The sequence below is a fragment of the Dicentrarchus labrax genome, unplaced genomic scaffold (assembly GCF_905237075.1).
Source record: "Dicentrarchus labrax unplaced genomic scaffold, dlabrax2021, whole genome shotgun sequence".
Lineage (NCBI taxonomy): Eukaryota > Metazoa > Chordata > Actinopteri > Moronidae > Dicentrarchus > Dicentrarchus labrax.
The window spans coordinates 18,950,214-18,969,530 of NW_026136701.1; the positions used below are offsets into that span (position 1 = coordinate 18,950,214).

At 45.3% G+C, this 19,317-nt stretch overlaps 1 protein-coding gene across 1 annotated transcript in view; it reads right to left on the bottom strand.

Annotated features, from left to right (window-relative positions):
- The window catches only part of skila (SKI-like proto-oncogene a), a 36,736-nt gene extending 18,790 nt beyond the window's left edge, over window positions 1-17,946 (bottom strand). Inside the window, exons 1-2 of the mRNA XM_051399278.1 lie at window positions 17,832-17,946; window positions 13,914-15,200 (exon numbers count right to left, since the gene is read on the bottom strand). Of these exons, the coding sequence (XP_051255238.1) occupies window positions 13,914-15,035 (1,122 nt within the window). The 5' untranslated portion in view covers window positions 15,036-15,200; window positions 17,832-17,946. The remainder of the gene's footprint in view (window positions 1-13,913; window positions 15,201-17,831) is intronic.
- Window positions 17,947-19,317: the final 1,371 nt, after the last annotated feature.

The following is a 19,317-nucleotide window of genomic DNA, read 5'->3' on the forward strand; positions in this document are numbered from 1 at the left end:
TGGTAGTGGGCAATAGAGGACGGAGTAATGCAACTCATTCTCCTTTTTTCTCTCTCAGGAGGAAGTAAACAGCCTTTATTTGGGTGCCTTTTTTATTCTGCTTCAGACAGTGAGGGAGGAAAGGAGGAACACACACAAAGACACACACACACACACACACACACAGACAGACACTCACAGAGACAGTCAGTCACGCCCTGTCTGTTTCTAGACCACATCCTGTTCTAGTGCAGTCCTCAACTGTGTCAAAGATCCTGCTACAGATACGCTGACATATATACTTCCTGGTCTGAACCATGCAGCACTGAGATACCGAAGCCTCTCGGCCTGTCTGAATGTGTGTCACAGAGTCTCTTTAAACTCGTCTAATGTCACTTTCCCCTCAAAGTTTACACAAACATTGACCTATATTAGTGCAGATCTGATGTGAGATCTTGTTTTATATGTGTTTTACTGGGGTGCAGTGCTTTGGTGGTCCCATCTGCCCCCCCCCACACCACCACCACCACCACATGCAGACACTAGAGGGCTTTATATGGAGGTCTTAATCCAATAAGCCATTTATCCATGGACTGGGAGCCGCACTTTGTTTCAGCAGCCAAATCAATAACAGCACACAAGGGAAAGCAGGCAGCAAAGTGGGGCATTTAAAAGGAATACACTTTTTGTTTTGGTAGACACTCGCTAATTAACTCAACACTGTGAAATTGGATGACTGGGTTTCGGTTTCGGCCTACTTGTTTAGTTTTCAAGTTATCTGCTGTGAATGCTTAAGTCTTCACATATAATGGAGCGTAATGGAATAATGGTTAAAAAGTCAAGTATGTTTGAAATAAATGGCACATTCACTGACCACTTCAAGCTGAGAGACGACAAAAAACCTGTTTCTTGCCGTCTGCTTAAAGTGTTTGACCCTTCGCTCTGCGTTTAAAAAGGAAGAAAATGATTGTTTTTGTTTTTTTTTTACTGTATGTGCTGAGAAGATTACTCGACTTATTTTTCTTTCACTTAAGCCTCAGACAAAGAGATAAGCTGTAATAAAACAGAGCAGAGCATAGATCAGGTCTAACAGGTGGATATCCAGACAAACAGGTGAATGCAGTAAACAAGAAAGAAAAAAAAGGGGGGGGGCCGGCAGACAGCCAAGAGAAAAAACAGACAACATCTGACTGTCTGTCCGTTTGTGCCTTCCCCCAGCACACACACACACACACACACACCTGTTCCTCCCTCTTTCCAAACACAAAAGAGAGAGACGGAGCCAGACAAGCACACTGATAAGCATCAGCCAGACTAGTCATGCCAGAGTCTCACACACACACACACACACACACACACACACACACACACACACACACACACACACACACACACACACACACACACACACACACACACACACACACACACACACACACACACACACACACACAGAGAGAGATAAGGACAGGTTCTTTCCCGAATTGCTTTGGCTTCAGGCCTAGGGAACATTTTTGCGCCACATGAGCACTCTGTCTAGACAGTCATCACACGCACGTTAAACACACAGCACACACACACACACACACACACACACTTTCCCCTCCCTGCCAGCGGGTTGAGCTCCTTCCTCCATAGCTACAACCATAGTCAGCCATTTTACAATCCACACACCACAGCCTTGATAGCCACAGCCAATGGGACCCGACGGGCGAACACTTAATGGGAGTCTATGGGAGAAAATGAAGGGAGTTATAAAAGTGAGGAATCCCCCCCCTGCCAATAAAGACAACATCTCATACTGTCCACCTACTGTAGCTTTACTACTGACAGGAGTTATATTTGGAAACCAGCTACAGTATTTCTCTATGATACTTCACATAAAAAGACGTCTCTTTAAGCTCTCTCGATCAATTTTTCTATTCATCTCACTCCCTGCCTCCCCTCCCCTCCTCCCTCCCTCCCTCCCTCCCTCCTCCTCACTCCCTCCCTCCCTCCTCAGTTTCTCATGTTTCACAGTCAAATCCCAGGCGGCTGCTTCCAGTCTATATTCACAGCAGTACATGAGGAGGGTTGTAATAACGTTACCTCATGAATGGACAAATTGTCTGACTGGAATACAGTAGGTAACCCCCGCCCCCCCCACACACACACACACACACACACACACACACACACACACACACACACACACACACACAGTATCTATGACATAGTATATATTATAGTAGTGAAATAAAAATACTAGGACTATTTTTATTATCAATGAATCTGCCAATTATTTTATTGGTAAATTGATTAATTGTTTGGTCTATGAAATGTCAGAAAATTTAAGAAAATAAATTCCATCACACTTTCCTGGAGCTATTTTGTCTGACCAACAGTCCAAAATGTTGAAGTTATTATCATATAAGACTATGAAAAACAAAAAGAAAATTATCAAAATTGCTGTAGACTAATTTTTTGTCGATCAATTAACCGCCTAAATGTTTTACCTCATTCCACATTTGTTGTCCGAGTCAAATAGTTTTCCCTCAGCCGTCTGACCTCACTTTAAAATGCCACTAAGGCTACATGATTGACTATAGTTGCCATAATTATCATGGAGACGATTAGAGCTGAACGATTAGGTGGTCAATTAATCCATGACAGCTCTGATCATTAATCATTTAACTCATTTATCAAGCAGAATTACCTGCAAAACATTTGCTTCTCAGCCCCATTCAAGTATAACTTAAAAACCACTTGTTTTGTTTTTTTGACAACTAGACAAAATAAGTGTACTGTGGTAACTTCAGAAGAAAATCTGCCTTATACTTTATGATTAACACCAGATATAGTTAATACTTAAAGTGCCACTGCACCAAAAATATGTGTTTTTCTTGTTCCTACTGTGTGATGTTTGACCTTCACTGTGCAGAGTTTGACACTAGAAGGATGTTTTTACAGTCATGTGCTGAAAGTGGAAAGTTTCTCTGACCTCATTCAACATCTGACTTAAGGGGCAGGGCCTACAAGCCTGACCTGTGACATCATAAATAGGTTGGAAGTCAATCCTGGTCCGGTATGCAACTTCTACAAGTGTGGGAATTTTGTGGGGAAAAATATCATATCAGACACACATTATTGTGATTTGTATGTACGTCTTAATACATTTGTGGAGGGGATCTTTAATGAAACTTGATGTAACAAGTCCAGACATTGCATCAGAGGGAAGAAGTGCAATAAAATGAAGTCACTGTTCAAATCATCAACCTCAAGCACTATGATTAATAGTCATGAACAGATGAAGTAAGTAGATAATTTTAGCCATCATTGTGCAGTTTTATGAGAAAGTAAATACGATGCAGCCTTGTAAAGAGACAGGCGCAGCGTGTTGTTGAGAGATTTATATCTGAAATTTCCTGTTTGCCCTTCAAAGCAAAGAAAGATAACGAAAAGTGTATTCTTTTTTTTCTTACTAGGTGATTTCACTATCAAAGCAGTTTTAGGAAGGCATGACGACTCTGAAAATCCATATATCTACCCCACATTCACTCTTCCACCCAATTTCAGCTGTTAGGTTTGACATGAAGCATTACAGGCCGGTATCAAAAATGTGGCCAGTGACGTTAATCTACTGTGGATGCACACGCATGCACAGCGAGTCAGTGAAGGGCATTTAGAAATCATCCGTGTGCAAGAGCGCATACTAGCTGCATACACATGTGCAGCTTACCGTCTACAGCGCAGCAGCTCAGCGTGTGTGTGCTCCACTTTCCTTCCCCAGTGCCCCCCAGAGCGTTAATTAACAAAGCTGTCGGGGCTCACCTATGTGAGTCAACCAGGCCAGGACACACACACACACACACACACACACACACACACACACACACACACACACAGATGCACAGTAAACAGACATCCCATCAAACAACTGCTCCATCAAACAGCAGTGTAGGAGGATGACGTAGTTTACCGCAAGCAAACAGTGTACGAATACGCACACAGACACAAGTAGACACACTTCGGTGTCCCAGGAGGACACATCGACGGAGAATGAGGCCAGTGGGCTCTTGTCTTGTCTGTAGATGACTGTACTCATCATTTGAGCTTCATCTGGGCCAGTGTGTGTGTGTATGTATTTTAACATCCCTAAAAACGAAAGGGAAAGTCTCAAGAGAAGCTTGCTGCCTTTGGGACGCTGTTTGGAGGTGGGTTACTGGTTCAACTCTGCAATTAGGAAGAGCAACACACACACACACACACACACACACACACACACACACACACACACACACACACACACACACACAGACACACACACACACACACACACACACACACACACACACACACACACACACACACACACACACACACACACACACACACACACACACGCCACCAAAACACAACTGAGCTGGTTTTCTGTATAAGGGAACTCGGCTCACTATTCAAACGAATGAAACAACTCAGAGTGCTTGGAGACAGAGGGGAGTGAGAGAGCTGCAGAGAGGACGAGCGTTGCTAAGCAGACTGAAAGCCGAGAGAGGCTGTCAGCAAGCCAGCAATGCACTGCTATCACCACTGAGAGAAAAACACAAAATGGAGACACTGCCCAACCCTCTGTCTTTGCAATGAATTCAGAGTTTCACTGAAATGCTTCGAAATACAGCCACTCAGTAGCTAAATGTACTATATATTTATATATATGATGCAGCAACCTTATCATAATTCAATTTTAAGGTCTCTTAGCTAAAGGTGGAAATAATAACTACATCCACACACAGGTCTAAAGAAAAAAAGGGGCTTCACAGTTACATAAGTGAGTTAAATGTTTTAATGCATGAGTTAAATGTTGCCCCTGACTAAGACCCTTCTTAACTGGCCTTAGTATGCGGTCATTTATCGATCGGTGGTTTGTTTACTTATCCTCAGCACAGGAGGGGAGCTCTGCTGTAATGTGGAATACTGCAGTAAATGTCAATGCTTGGTTGGTCGTCGCTGTCTGCAACGAAGCCAGAGGCGGGAAAGAGGATGGAGAAAGATGGAGGGAAGGGTGGAGACAGAGAGAGAGAGAGAGAGAGAGAGAGAGAGAGAGAGAGAGAGAGAGAGAGAGAGAGAGAGAGAGAGAGAGAGAGAGAGCTAAAGGGGTCCGACCTATGATACAGTCACAGCACTACAAAGAGAAAAGCTCCACCTGGCCAAAATGGCCCGCGGGGTAAAATCTATCACAGACACATGGAAAGAGAGACAGTTAAATCCGAACAGGCCCAGGGTCCTCTGACTGTTCTGCAGGGAGCTCCGGTCTCATCCATATTACATGTAGGAGCTTGTTTGAAGCCTCTACTTCTCGTCTCTGCATGGGCAGCTTGGCTTTGCTGTCCAGGCCCCTCAGGCTCGCCTGTCTCCCCCCCAACACACACACACACACACACACACACACACTCACACACTCACACACTCACAAACACACAGCTCATGTAATGCAAATCCATCAGCTACCATGACTCTCCCTCGTCTCTCTTGTTCTCTCTGTCACAAGCTCTGGTTTTCAAAACAAGTCTCTGAAGACAACTCTCTCTGCTTTCACAATGGCTCGTGGACTGCAACATTTACAACATCGATTTACTTTTAATCTGGCAAAAAAATGTGAATTATTAAAAAGACGAACTTCAAAACCCACGCACAGAAATCTGCCAGCATTTGGTTGGAGGCGGCTGTGCTTTCCATCCTGCCTGTACTGATATCAATGCACCAAAAATCCCAAACCTATGGCAGGTGAACCCACAGTCCACACACTTGCTCAACCGGGCCCTCCTTCATTAAAACAGTCACTGTCTGAGGCAGGCTTGACAGCAGCCCAAGTAAAGCGTGGCTGGGTTTGGTAAATGTCATTACAGTTGAGTCAGAGCTCTAAGTGAACACACCTGGGCGTAGATCAAACAGACCGTGTGAGAGACTGGGGCCCGTGATAAATCTTCGTCCTGGCTCCACAGTGACGCTGATGAGTGGAGAGCAGACTGCAGCACTGATGGAGCACCGTGACTCACGCTGCAGGATGGGGTTGGCGTGGTGACGGGAGGAAGTGGCGGATGGTGGTTGTGTTTTGCGTGTCTGGCTGTGTTTGACCCCTTTGACTTCCTTTAATCATGGATTGAGGACTGTGTCATCTGCACAGTACCCCGTGCTACTGAGTGTATTCGCGTGTGTCATCTCTCTCTAATAAGAGATGTCATCATAAGGACACGTTCAAAGCTCATGTCAGGGTCAAGTCTGGCTTTCTGTCATTCACCTCTAATGAAACACGGACAAAAAGTTTTAAGTTTAAAACTTAAAAACTTCTCAATCCTTTATGGAGGCACACTGCTACACAGAATAGAAAATAAGGCTGCTTGGTTATCTGCCAAAGCAGCTGACAGAAAAAGGCAACCATGCCAAAATTTACCATCATTTGGCTGGAGGCTAGATTCCCTCAACATGAGTCAGTCTTCTGAAGAACTACTGTACATATGGCCTCATCTGGGATCAGGATGTGTCTCAGCCGGTGAATTTTGATAGTGATGACAAAGAAAATGTCTGGCATAACAAAGTGCACTTGTCATAGGAACTGGTTAAAATGTAGCCAGGCTGTAAACCACAAGGCGATACTTCACTCTTCAAAGGATAAAGTCAAGGGCAATAAAGCTCCATGCGGGCCGAGTCAAGGCTGTCTTAACACAAGCAACAGCGGGGCTAAAAAAAAAAAAAAAACTGGACACGCAGAGAATCAGTGCCACATGCTCGACAAGAGTCGCACACACACACACTCAGTTGCTTGGGGACAGTTAAGGAGGACTTGACTATTAGCTTGCATGCTGAAGTGCAGTTAAGGAACCTCAACACATGCAACCATTAATTAGCCTTCTATAGCTGAAGTATACTCAAATAAAGACACGCAATATACATTTTAAGCTATTTAGGTAATTAATTGCATCTGAAAAGGTCAACGACCTCAAGGATTGTCTACTACTTAGTTTATGCTGTAAAAGATGAGCAGTGAGACTGTTGGAGACCCAGAGGGAGCACAGTCTTCTATTTACAGGATCTTGATGAGCTGGTATGGACCCCTGAGGGATATGAGGCAAAGAAGACTGTATGTTTGCATGTATGTGTGTGTGTGTGTGTGTGTGTGTGTGTGTGTGTGTGTGTGTGTGTGTGTGTGTCTGCTCTAAGAAATATCAGGGAGATAGACGATTCCCATGAGCGGCTTCACTGCAGGTGGGAATAGCGGTGAGATAAACACATCAGTATTTGGCAGAAAGAGATGGAAGCCTGGGCGAAACCACAAAATGTCACTCGTATCACCTTCACTAATGCAGTCTGTTTCCCAGTTGCTAACTTTACAGCCTTGCCCTGAGCAACATCCGTCAGGCCCCTGGTGAGATAAGGATTTACAGGGTATAGAGGCTGCAAGCGGTGGAAGGGTAAAGAAACAGTTGCAGGGTGTTTGATGTTAGTAGAGCAAAGGTGAGGCTGCAAAATAAAGGACTTACAGGGCAATGAATCACCTATCCAAGCTTGGCAAGTTTGCATCTCACAGTGGTCTGCTGCGCTTTTTTGGGTTTAATCTGGCGCGTAGGCTGAAGGTCAAAAAGGAGCATGGGCCACAGCAGCACTTAACTTGGCTGTCATTGTTGTGTGCAATTAAATACATGGGGGCAGTTTGATTAAAAAAATAAATTAAAAAAAACACCTTAAAGAGACAACGCCGGCACAATCACTTCCATGTGTAAATGACAAACCATTACCAACACGCAAATAAATTACACTCAAAGTGGAGGGATGGGGATTCCTTTAATCGTACAAGCTGACTATTCCCCCCCCCAATTTCTCCATGTTTGCAACATGCATAATTGATCAGTGTGGTGGCTGGGCTTAATGTGTTGTGGATGTGCCGGTGGCAGCCCAGCGGGACGCATGACACGCCTTTGATATCCCGTGTTTATCTCCCTGTCTGGGAGATTGTGGCTGCGGGACAAAATATGAGAGAGGGAGTTTAAGTGCCTATATGTTGTGTATGTGTTGCTGCTCTGGTATAGTGCTCCTATGGAAAACGCCGTCTCTGGGTCCCTCCATTTATATCTTCATTAATCACCGTTCCCACCGGGAAGGCGGCACAGAAGAGGCCTTTCAAATGCAAACGCGCTTTCTCTGCTTGCACACAACGCGCAGGCTGGCAGTCTCCCACAGCTCTTTTACAGTATACCTCCCTCGCGGCCGACTCCCTGCCCCCAACATACACACAACCTGCTCATCGGAGTCTCCCAGGGAGACCAGACAGTGGACAGTTAATCTCCTCATCACCACATCGATTAATTAATACCAAGACTCCTCATTATTCCGGTCTCATGCAAAACAACCCAGGCAAGCTAGTCAGACTTGTTACGATCCAAGCCACTTTCTATTCTTACAGTCTTGTTTGAACTCGTAGCCCATTATATTCCCCTCTCTTTCACTTGTTCTCGTTCTCATTTTCCTTAGAAGCAACAAACTGGTCTGACGCCCTGAGGGGGCACAGCCAGAGCACAGCGAACATGCAAACAGGTTGTCAGTCCAGGACTCTTTTAAACCCTGCAGGACATTTGGCTGGGAGGGGCTTAGCCCGTTTGTTTAGTCTATGAGACTGTTGGCAGACGTGGCAGAGGCTCCACTGTATCTGGACTGACCTATCTCAGCTGCCTGCTGCTGTGGCTAGCACACATCAGTCCCATAGCAGCACATTATCTTCTTCTGGTGGTGAGGTGGGAAAAAGAGTCCAAGCCAAGGAGATAGTCAAAAATAACAAGCTGCAGCTGGGGTGGGAAATTGCCACCAAGCACCAGCCAACCAATGGTACATTTTTTAAATGTGGGGTTGTAGTACACAGGATAAGCTCCGAGTGTTGACTTTTTCATATGTTGCTTCTGAAACTAAAAACGTGAGAAGATTCTTATCTATTTAAGAAAGAGACTGAGAAGTAATGACTTTGGCGTTCTTCCAATGAGCTGCAATGCCGTTATGGAGCTGTGATACTGGCACTGACCTGATGGTGACATACCAGAGGCCCCTTGGCTCAGCCCCTCCTACCTTGCGGGGCCCCATTTAGCCCTTTACAACAGGCAGCAAACACTGGCCAAGGCAGAGCCTGTTGTGCACAGGCAACACAGACAGTCCCACACCAAACTACATACAGACGTGATAGACTGTAGGTTACTCTGGGCCAGCATTCAAAGAACCTTCTGTGTATTCAGTAGAAGTGGATAATTGTTCTTTGGAAAATGCATAGACATAGAAACAGACATAGAAATATGTGTATGGGTGTCTTGGGGTGGGGTGGTGGGGCAAAGGAGAGAGTGTAAGCTGGGGAAATGCGAGCTAGCCGGCATGTGATTGGCCAACCAAGAGGGCTGTTCCAGGCTAGATTTGTGGTTCAGCTCAGGTCTTGGGGAGGTTAATTTTCAACTCCGGGGGAAAGAAGAGCTGGGGCCCCAAGCCCCCCCTGCAACAACCTAGTGGCTGTGAACACAACTTGACGACCAAAGTGTAAAGCAGTTGTCCTGTCCTGGCCTCACCCTCATATTTTCTTCGTTTTATAATCTTTACTTCTCTTCTCCGCCCTTACCTCAAGAGCCTCCCCCAGGGGTGGTGATGTTTTCTGACCACAGACCCAATTTTGTGTCTGTATGACGCTACTTCGGTCTGGCAGTCTGAGTTACAAAAATTAAAGCAGACGACAGCAGAAGGTGAGGTTAACTTGGTAGACTGATGAGTGAACACAGACAGGAACTTATGCAACGGCAGCTGCGATCCCTGTAACTGAGTCTCCTCATTTCACTCTTCTTCTGTTTCCTTCCCGCCTCCGTTTTGATCTATCTCCTCCTCTATTCAGTGTCCGTGTCACCCAACAACTCGCCACATCCATCAAGGTCGGAGACCCGATCAATAGCCACTGGCTTTCCTCTCATCCGCCTTGCAGACGCACACAAGTGGTCTTATTGCTTATGTAACGATCGACTTATCGGGTCATTTGGCTGCTTATTTTGTTACTGTCCGCTGATTGGGGCCTAGGGGGTATCGACTGTTTACACACACATGGGCAACAGCAAAACTGTCTCAGTTAGGAGAAAGGGATGATGGCGAGCGAAGGACGGTAGAGTGAAGAGCAGAATGAAGGCCATAAGTCAAGATGGATGAGGACATGAACCCAAGGGGAGATAGCAGATTGAAGACGGACGTCAAGAGAGGTAGAGGAAGGAGGAACAGATAGCGAAGGCAGCACAGCGAGCGATTAGCATGCCTGCCAAAATCCAATTAGATACAGCCCATGAGAATGACTGACAAGCAGACAGACAGACCGAGCAGACAGCCCAGGAGACAGCCAGAGAGTGCAGCTGCACTGGTCTGCGGTAATGAAGTCACTGGTATCCAAATAGCAAATAGAGGAAGCCAGAGAGATGCAGCTGTCTGCCGTCTGTGCCGCAGCCACTGTGTCAGCCCTGCCAGCGAGACAGACAGAGGAAGGCTGTTCTCTCAGTCTGACACTTCTGACTCCGGGCCAACATAACGCAACAAACAAGGCTGAGGCAAATAAGGAACACACAGCTATGTTCAGTATGTTCTACCATGTGGTTATGCTCGCTAGGGTGGGGAAATACCGGTATGTCTAAAATATCAGGTCATGTTTTTTTCTTATTTTGAAACAGCCAATTTTTCTACCTTAGAAATAAATAAAAAAATAACTTCATGACTAAATTAAACCAATGAGACTGTAAAAATGACCCATGAGTATCTTTGTGTTGTTAAAATATAACTTGATCTAATGCGAGTGCTACTGGGGATTTTGTAATGCAGATGATTTTAAATACACTGCTCTGCTAGAGTCTGGTGACATGTCGTGTAAACACGCAGCCCAAATTTAAAAAAAGATCTACAATGGGAGTTATTTCCTGTCTTGTCAGAAAGTATTTCACCCAATAAAAATGACGACACATGATCTTGTCTCAGTGGAAAGTACAAGTGTCCGTCACAACCCCTGAAGGCAAAATGAAATCATTGTCTGTCACATACTAAAGTAACTCATGAGATACGGCTTGTTGCTGTCTGTTGGTGGCGTCTGTCTAGCTAACTATTTACACAGCAGGGATCAGTAGACAGGGTAGCAGTACCTTAGGGCACAAAGCACCATTTATAGAGAGCAAGTTCTGGAGTTTTTTTACTGCACCTTCTCAAACCAAACACTCCTAACAGGATATGGGACTAGTAGCGATTGGAGAAGGGGGGGGGAGAAACTTCCAGAAGGCTCCCTTGTTTGTGTCTCTTCTCTTTTAGAGATCCCAGAGCTCTTGGGTAAAACTATGAGCCGCTTGTAAATGTGCACACTGACAGTGTGTGTAAATAAGGGCCACTGGGAAAAGGGTCTGCAGTCGGGGTTAGACTAACACACCGAGGCAAGCCGTCTTTCTAAGAAGCATGTGTGACTAGAAGCTGCCTGGCTGGCCTTCCACTAACATCCACTGGGATGTGGAAAGTATGAGTCACACAGCCAGTGCAGTGGAGGTGGCTGGACACAGAGAGTCTGGAGGATGTTCTGGGTGAGAGACATGTCCGTCTGCCTCACTTCCTGTTCAGCCAAACACACACTTTCGTTACACAAATACCATACACACAACACAAATACACACAAATACACACACACACACACACACACACACACACACACACCCACACACACACACACACACACACATAAACAGAGAGCGGCTGGACCGGTAAGCCATGTGTCCTGACTGAGTGAAGCAGGACACTGCCAGGTCACCTTGTTCTCTGGCCACTGACCTTTCACACAACCATACATCCGCTTAGTTTGGGGGGGGTTGTTGGAGTGACATCCTCTTTTAATGCCAAAATCACCTGCTTCCTGTAGACTCAGAGGCAACTGTCTTTCCAGGAATTTGGCCATTTTTGACTGATGACTGTGTGTCTCTGTCGACACAAGAGTAGCCGTTCTCAACGTTGACAGCATCATTTCTGAACAAGCCACACCCTCACAAATAACAGAACAAGGTCAAATATATATATCGGCAAGAGGAGATGACAAAACAAACAACAACAACAACAAAGAGGGGAGAAAAAAAACAGACTGAGAAATCCCCCCACGCAGAGAAGACAACACCTGAAACTGGTGAGACAGAGGCTCCAGAGAGCCTGGTAAAAGTGTGAGACAGAGAGAGACGAAGATGTGTCATACTAGCCTCCAGTTAGCAGCTCATTACGCACATGAAGGCTGGCAATGTCTCACACATAAGCACACACACACACACACACACACAAAAAAAAGATTGTAGGACACATCATCCACCTTAAGCATGTGTTTTTGTTCATGCGTGTTGCGTCTGCGGTCCGTGTATATTGCCTGACACCGCGCACACGTTTCCTCTGTGGTATGAAAACGTCTTGGAGAAAGAATGTCTGCGTCTTCCAAGATGCATACCTTAAACTGAGGCGGAGGAAGAGGAGGAGGACAATTGGGAAGAGACAGGAATGCGGTCAGAACGCCAGACGAGACAGCAGACGGTGTTTCTGGCACATTCACACACACACACACACACCGAGTTAACCGTATAGCGAGAAAGCAAAGGCATCTCCCTGACTCAGGTACAAAATAATACACAATCTGCACACACTGTAAGTACACACTGCAATCTCTCTCTACTCCGCCTGCTGTGTGACTATCACAAATAAATCTTGCCGGTGAGGGTTGTGGTAGAGCCCCCTTTTTCTGTTTCAACGTGTGTTTGCTGGTTAAAGGTGGAATTTTTCAGCATTTCACCAAAGCTCACTCTGAACCGGCGGATTTGAGTGTGAACAAACCACATCAAACAGACAAAAGCGAAACCCCACCTTTACCCACAAAACAATACAGAAAGGGCAGTCCGCTGTGGTCAGAGGGAGGTCATGAGACGTAAACCAGTCAATGGCAGCGAAACAATCTAGAGCTTTTCCCCCCAATGAATGCTGACTTTTCAATAGGCTTGCTGCCCTTGTGGCTTAGTACTGCATTGACATGATTTTATTTTTTATTTTTTTAACACAGCAAGAATAAAAAAGAATTGGCAAAATCATTTAGAAAACTCTGCAGCATTCTGGATTTCAGTGATAACTACTGGTAATAAAATGAAGCCATTTCACTTTCAGGTTTGCCAAGAGGTAAAGAGGTGAATAATGAGGACTATTTTCCAATCCTGGAACTGTGTGCTCATATTTTCTTATTTCAAGAGGCAACTGTATTTTGTCTAAGTTGCTGAGCAACTCTTGACAGGATTAATAAAACAGCTCTCTAACAGAAGCCATATATCGTCTAACTCTTTAGTTTTGGTTTGCACAAGATTTCCTTTCCTTTCATACGTGTAGGAACGAATTTCCGTTACCATGGGCACACTAGAAAATAATTGTTATTTTACAGTCAGATAAAAGGTTTAACAATTAACTGCTGACAGAGTAGTTTTAATACAGGAGTTAAAGCGGCTCTTCCTGATCCTCCTATATTGGCCTTTTGTTCAGTGACATTCCCAGTGACCTCCAAGTGACCTGAGGGGACAACTGATGCACTTCCCCTTCAGCTGTGGCCAGCTGGCCTAACCTCATCTGATCAGACCTGGCCAGGCAGATGTCACCACCTGTCCCAGGCCTCTCTCACACATACTAGGTCAACGCTGGTTTAAGAAAACACCAGCCGCAACGTGGTTTGGTCAAACCTGCTGAGCACACAGAAAGTAGAAGGCCCAACTAGCCAGACAGTTTTAGGAGGCTATAAAAGCACATCATCCAATAAAGAATAAAACAAAGTTATAATTGGCCTCCTTATCAGAATGATGAATGTTATCGCGTGCAAACAAGCAAAAGACACAGGTATCATTCGTAAGTGCACTTACTTTATCTAGCGACCTCTTGAGCTTGTAGTGGAACTTCTCTTTGACCTCGTCCAGGAGCTGCTTGAGCTTTGGCTCCTCAGGCGTGCCTTGGTACTTCCTGGCAAGCTGCAGGTAGCAGGGCCACTTGGCTGAGTCAAAGCCCCAGTGGCAGGTCCTCTTATCAGGTGACTTGTGTGAATGCATGACAAACTTCTGTGGTGAAAAGAGCAACTGGCACTCAACACACTGGATGCAGGGCGCCTCTGGCTGGGTGTAGAACTGGGGCACAAAGAGACCCTGGCACTTCCCCAGACACTGGTGCTCCACCTGGAAGCTGGCTTCGCTCTCCTTCAGCAGGCCCTGGGTCGACAGCTTACCGCTGGGGTCTGCGGGCAAGGCCGCCCCGGGACGCAGGAGAGCGTTGCACAACCGCTGTGCATCCGTCAGTGTAATGAGGCCACAGGAAGGTGCGTTGAAAGGCAGAATGCCCAGCACCTTGAGGATGTGCAGCTGCTCGGCGTCGCAACGTGAGCAGTAGACGTAGAGCTCGTCGCACACAGTGTTGATCTGCTGCAGGGAGAAGTCGCGGAGCACAGAGTTGAGCACCTGGGGCAGGCAAAGCCGCTTCTCCCCCCCAACGACAAAGCAGGAGATAGACTCTCCTTCCAACAGTGAGTGGGTGAGTTCGGTGGAGCTGTCACAGGGAACCAGCAGAGGGCCCCCTCCAAGAACAGGAGGGGAGGGCAGGGGGGGCATGCCAGCCGGGGAATGCTCGTGGCCGGTGCGGGCAGAGAAGGCAGCTGGGCCCCCGAGGGAGCTCTGGCTGCTGAGAGTGAACTGGGCCAGTGTGTGTTTGAGCCCAGGGCTCAGGTCCAGGGCTTTAGCAGAGCCCACAATGTGCAGTTCAGCCCGACCCTCCACATCCATGTCAGACTCGTGGCACAGATCCTCGATCTGCTCCCTCTTCACTTTGGGAGTTTTGGGGAAGGAATCCAAACTGCGACGCTTCAGGTTGATCTCTGCCATCACCCGCTTCTTGATGGGAGCGTCTTCCAGTCGCTCCCTGTACAGCCGCTTCATGTTGCCCTTGAATGAGGTCAAGTCTTTGAAAGGGGTTTTCAAACTGGTCTGGGTGCTGGCCATGTCTAAGCACTGAGTTATTGTCGTTTCTGTCTGCTGACTGAGTTCTTGTATTCCTCTGAGTCTTTTTTTTTTTCTCCTCCTCCTTAAGTCTTTTCAAATGACACGAATCTTCTGGTAGTTGGACACATGCATGGTGATGAGCGAAGTTTTCTATGTTCTGATCCGCTTCCTGGGGCATGAAGAAACAGGAATTTAGAAAACAGACAGATTATCTCATAAAAATATGTTGTGGAGCATGAAATATCCATAAGGAGTTTAAATGTTTTATAGCTGCTGTCCCAACTGAGGAGGGGGGGGGGGGTCCCTGAAGAGGTCAAAGGCTGTTTGCACGGACCACTAAACCAAATGGTCATTACCATACTTCACACAAACACAAGGTTTTTTTTCCCAGCCCTTGTAATTGAACCCCAGAGGAAATTTGCATCAAAGTTATTTCACCAAAGGTTTTTTTTTTTTTTTTAACAAACTTTCCAGGACAAAGTGAGAATTTTAACGACAGAAACCAGCTGACCAGACATGAGACCCCCACCACCCTCTCCCATTACATTGTTAATGTTATAGGCTGATACAATGGTCAGAAAACATTTCACTTAGCAAATGAAAGTGCCCCTTCCCCAACCATACTGTGCCTTCCCCGTCGGTCTGCTTACCCCACGCTGACCCCATCAACTCCATGAAAAACAATTGATAAAAGCGTTAACAGCAAGTCGTCCCCCTTCTCTCAGCCCTTTTCACAGCTTGACATACAGGCAGTGTGGAAAGCGCTGTTTCCCCCCTCCCTCACTCCTCTCTCTCTTTTTCCTTACTCTCAGGGTTTTACTGCAGGAATTAACTAAGTCGACTGTGATGAGAAAACAAACACTTTGCTGGTATCCCCCCCCAAATTTAAAAAAAAAAAAAAAAAACGCAATGTAGATGATGATGATGGCTACTGCTGCAGTATGACACCAAGAGACGGCAGCTTGGAAACATTCACCGGATCAGCTGCGCTTTAAAAAATAAATTAGATTTACACATCTTATACTAAAATGGGGTTATTTGACCACATTTAAATGCATGTTTGTTTGTGTATTTATTTGCACATTTCAACATCCCCATCGGTTGTTGTTGTCGTTTTTCCCCCTAACACCACCACCACCACCGACTGAAATGCTGCGTCGGTGCAAAAAAAAAAAAAAAAAAAAAAACTCGATTCCGAAAGCAAGTTGATGTTTGTGGGCATTTTAATGTGAAAATATCACCGTGGGTCGAATGACGAAGATGAAGATGAAAAAACACACACACAGCAAAATCAGATCGACCGGTAATGAATGAGGGTAATACGGGGGTGCACGGAACTCCTCCGGATTATTCCTGTCGGCAAATCACACCTGCAACGACGGGTTCTTCAACCTCACAGCCACGGTTTGGAAATATCTCTTAATGTCACCTCCACTGTCTGGTATCCTTTTTTTTTTTTTTTTTGCTGCTGCTGCAAGGACACCGCGTATACTGCTGCTCCATCCCCAGCTGTCCCCCCCCCTCTCTCTCTCTCCTTCCTCCTCCTCCCTCCTCCTCCTCCTCCTCCTCTCTCCCGTCTGCAAACTGTACCTCGCCTCCTCTGCTGGCTCGCCACGACGGCACTGGTATGCAGACAGCGCTGATAATGACATTCACTGTCTACACTACAGTCTGGGTCTGGGGAAGGCACCGCTCAGTGGTGTAGTGGCTCTTAATGTCTACTTCCCCCACCTTTCTTTCTTTTTTTGTTGTTGTTTAAAAGCAGGTCATCAAAGCATAAACGCCCGTGTGTTATAAACAGTAATTCTCCATGTTTAACTCACCCAGTATTTGCACATTTTCACTTAACGTCTGCTGCTTGATTTCAGGCATTAAACTACAGGAGAGGTGCAGATTTTATGCACTCAATACATGCGTTATGTACAAGTAACCCTTCATTCTTTACGCCACTAAATTGGACTATGTCATGCCTTTGCCCTCCTGCAGACCACTGCTGAACGATGCACATCAGAGGGGATTTATTAGAGGGTATATAAGCCCAATGCTGAGTGGAGAATAAGTGGGTACAGCTCGTATGTAGACCACCGGAGCACCGCGGTGGAACGCTACGCACACATCCGACTTTGTGAGGGCACGGCGGGGTTCACTAGCGCTGCTCTGCCCGGGTGTCAAACACAGGTAACGTTATGTCAAAAAAAACAAAAAACGACACCATAAATAAAACGCGTTTATGTGTGACATTATTCTAAATATATATGGTGATATATATATATTTTTTAAGATAGTTATTTGTCTGGAAATCGTTTGATAAATCCAGTCTTTCGACCGTTGGACACTAATTGCGCTAGCTAGCTTAGCGAGCTTACCCCCGGTGCAGTGCACCGAGAGCGGACTAACTTAACCCCGCTCGCCCCAGCAATGAGAGCCATGATCGGACACGGTTTTTGTCCCGGCACCACGGTGGGTGATAAACGGCAGTGTCCGCCGTGAGAGAGGGAGAGATTTAACTACATTATTACGGCAGGATATTGAGCGATAACGCCGGCTAACAGAGAGAGAACCGAGGCGCTAACACTACAGCTAAGCCCCCCTCCTCCCCTCCCCAGATAGAGAGCGACACAGCGGGCTACACCAGGTTAGCTCCCCCCCCCCTCTCTCTCCTCTCCCGGAACATTTCAAACCGTTCAAACCGCCATCAACAACATAAACCTATATTATTATTATATATTATTTTAAAATGTCACTTTTAAATTGTTGTTATTTAAATAAGTTAAACCATAAAATGTAGTCCAACACTTGCCTGAACGCTGTGTCGGTCGTCCTCACTCGCCCGCGGTCTCCTCGGTACTGGAGCAGCCTGGAGGACCGTCAACAAGATCCACTACAGCCCCGCAACGTCACACTGCACACGGGCTGAGAGGCGGAGACGTCACCCGGCTGACGGAAACTATGCGGGGGTGTCTCTCGTCTGTCTGTCTGTCTGTCTACCGCTCTGTCTGTCTGTCTGTCTGTCTGTTCGGGAGAGAGAGAGAGAGAGCAGGTTTAAAAAGCTGTTATGGATGTCTTTAAAATGATTCAGTATTTAGGTGATAGCTCTTTAATGTTTTAATTAAAATGAAATATAAATAAACATATGTAAAAAAAAAAAAAAAAAAAAAAAAAAAAGGTTAGTTTGGTGAGGAAATTTTATTTGCAATGTGATTTTTCAGCTTGGTTTCGCAACGATAGTTTATTATTATTATTTATTTAATGTTTTTGGTAGTATCATACAGGGGCGGATCTAGAGGGGTGACATGGGGTGGCAGCTGCCCTAAATAATGCCTATAATAGCTCTGTACTGTTTTTATTTTCAAAAGCTTTATTTAATAAGCAGTTCTATTTTTAGCTTGGTTTTACTACAATCTGTATTTTATTTCTTTCTTAGTATTCAGGGGCGGGTCTAGAGGGCTGACATGGGGTGGCAGCTGCCCTTAAAAATGCCTGGTCCAGCATTAGAGCCTCACTATAAAAGCTCTTTACTATTTTTATTTTCAGAAAAAGCTTAATTTAATGAGGAAGTTTGATTTGAAATTAGATTTTCAGCTTGGTTTTAAAACAATTTTTATTTACATTCTTTTGGTAGTATCCAGGGGCAGATCTAGAGGGGTGACATGGGGTGGCAGCTGCCCTAAATAATGCCTGGCCACCCCAGTTTGGGGTCAAAATGATCCAGCATTAGAGCCTCACCACATTAGCTCTTTATTGTTTTTATTTTAGTCAAAAAAAAGCTTGATTTGATGTGGAAATTTGATTTGAAATGTGATTTTTTTTAGCTTGGTTTTACTACCATTTTTATTAAATGTTTTTGTTAGTATCCAGGGGCGGATCTAGAGGGGTGACATGGGGTGGCAGCTGCCCTAAATAATGCCTGGTCACCTCAGTGTCAAATTCAGGGTTGGAGGGTAACTTTAAAAATATATTCCAATACAGTAGAGAAGATGTAGTCCAAGTATCACAATATTAAAGTAACTTGATTACTTTCCATTACTTTTGGATTACTGCAACACCAAATAGGTTATGTAAATAAAAACAATAAGTATTGATGTAAGTTTATTTCATCAGACAACAGAACAATGTAAGAAAAGAAGGTTTTTAGCATCAGAAATGTGTCCTCCGAATACTGAATGTAACTGTAATCTGATTACATCTTATTTTCTGTAATGGTTCCACCTTTTTTTTGTATCCTTTGTATTACATAACTAGTTTACATACAATTCATTACTCCCCAAGCCTGGTCAAATTT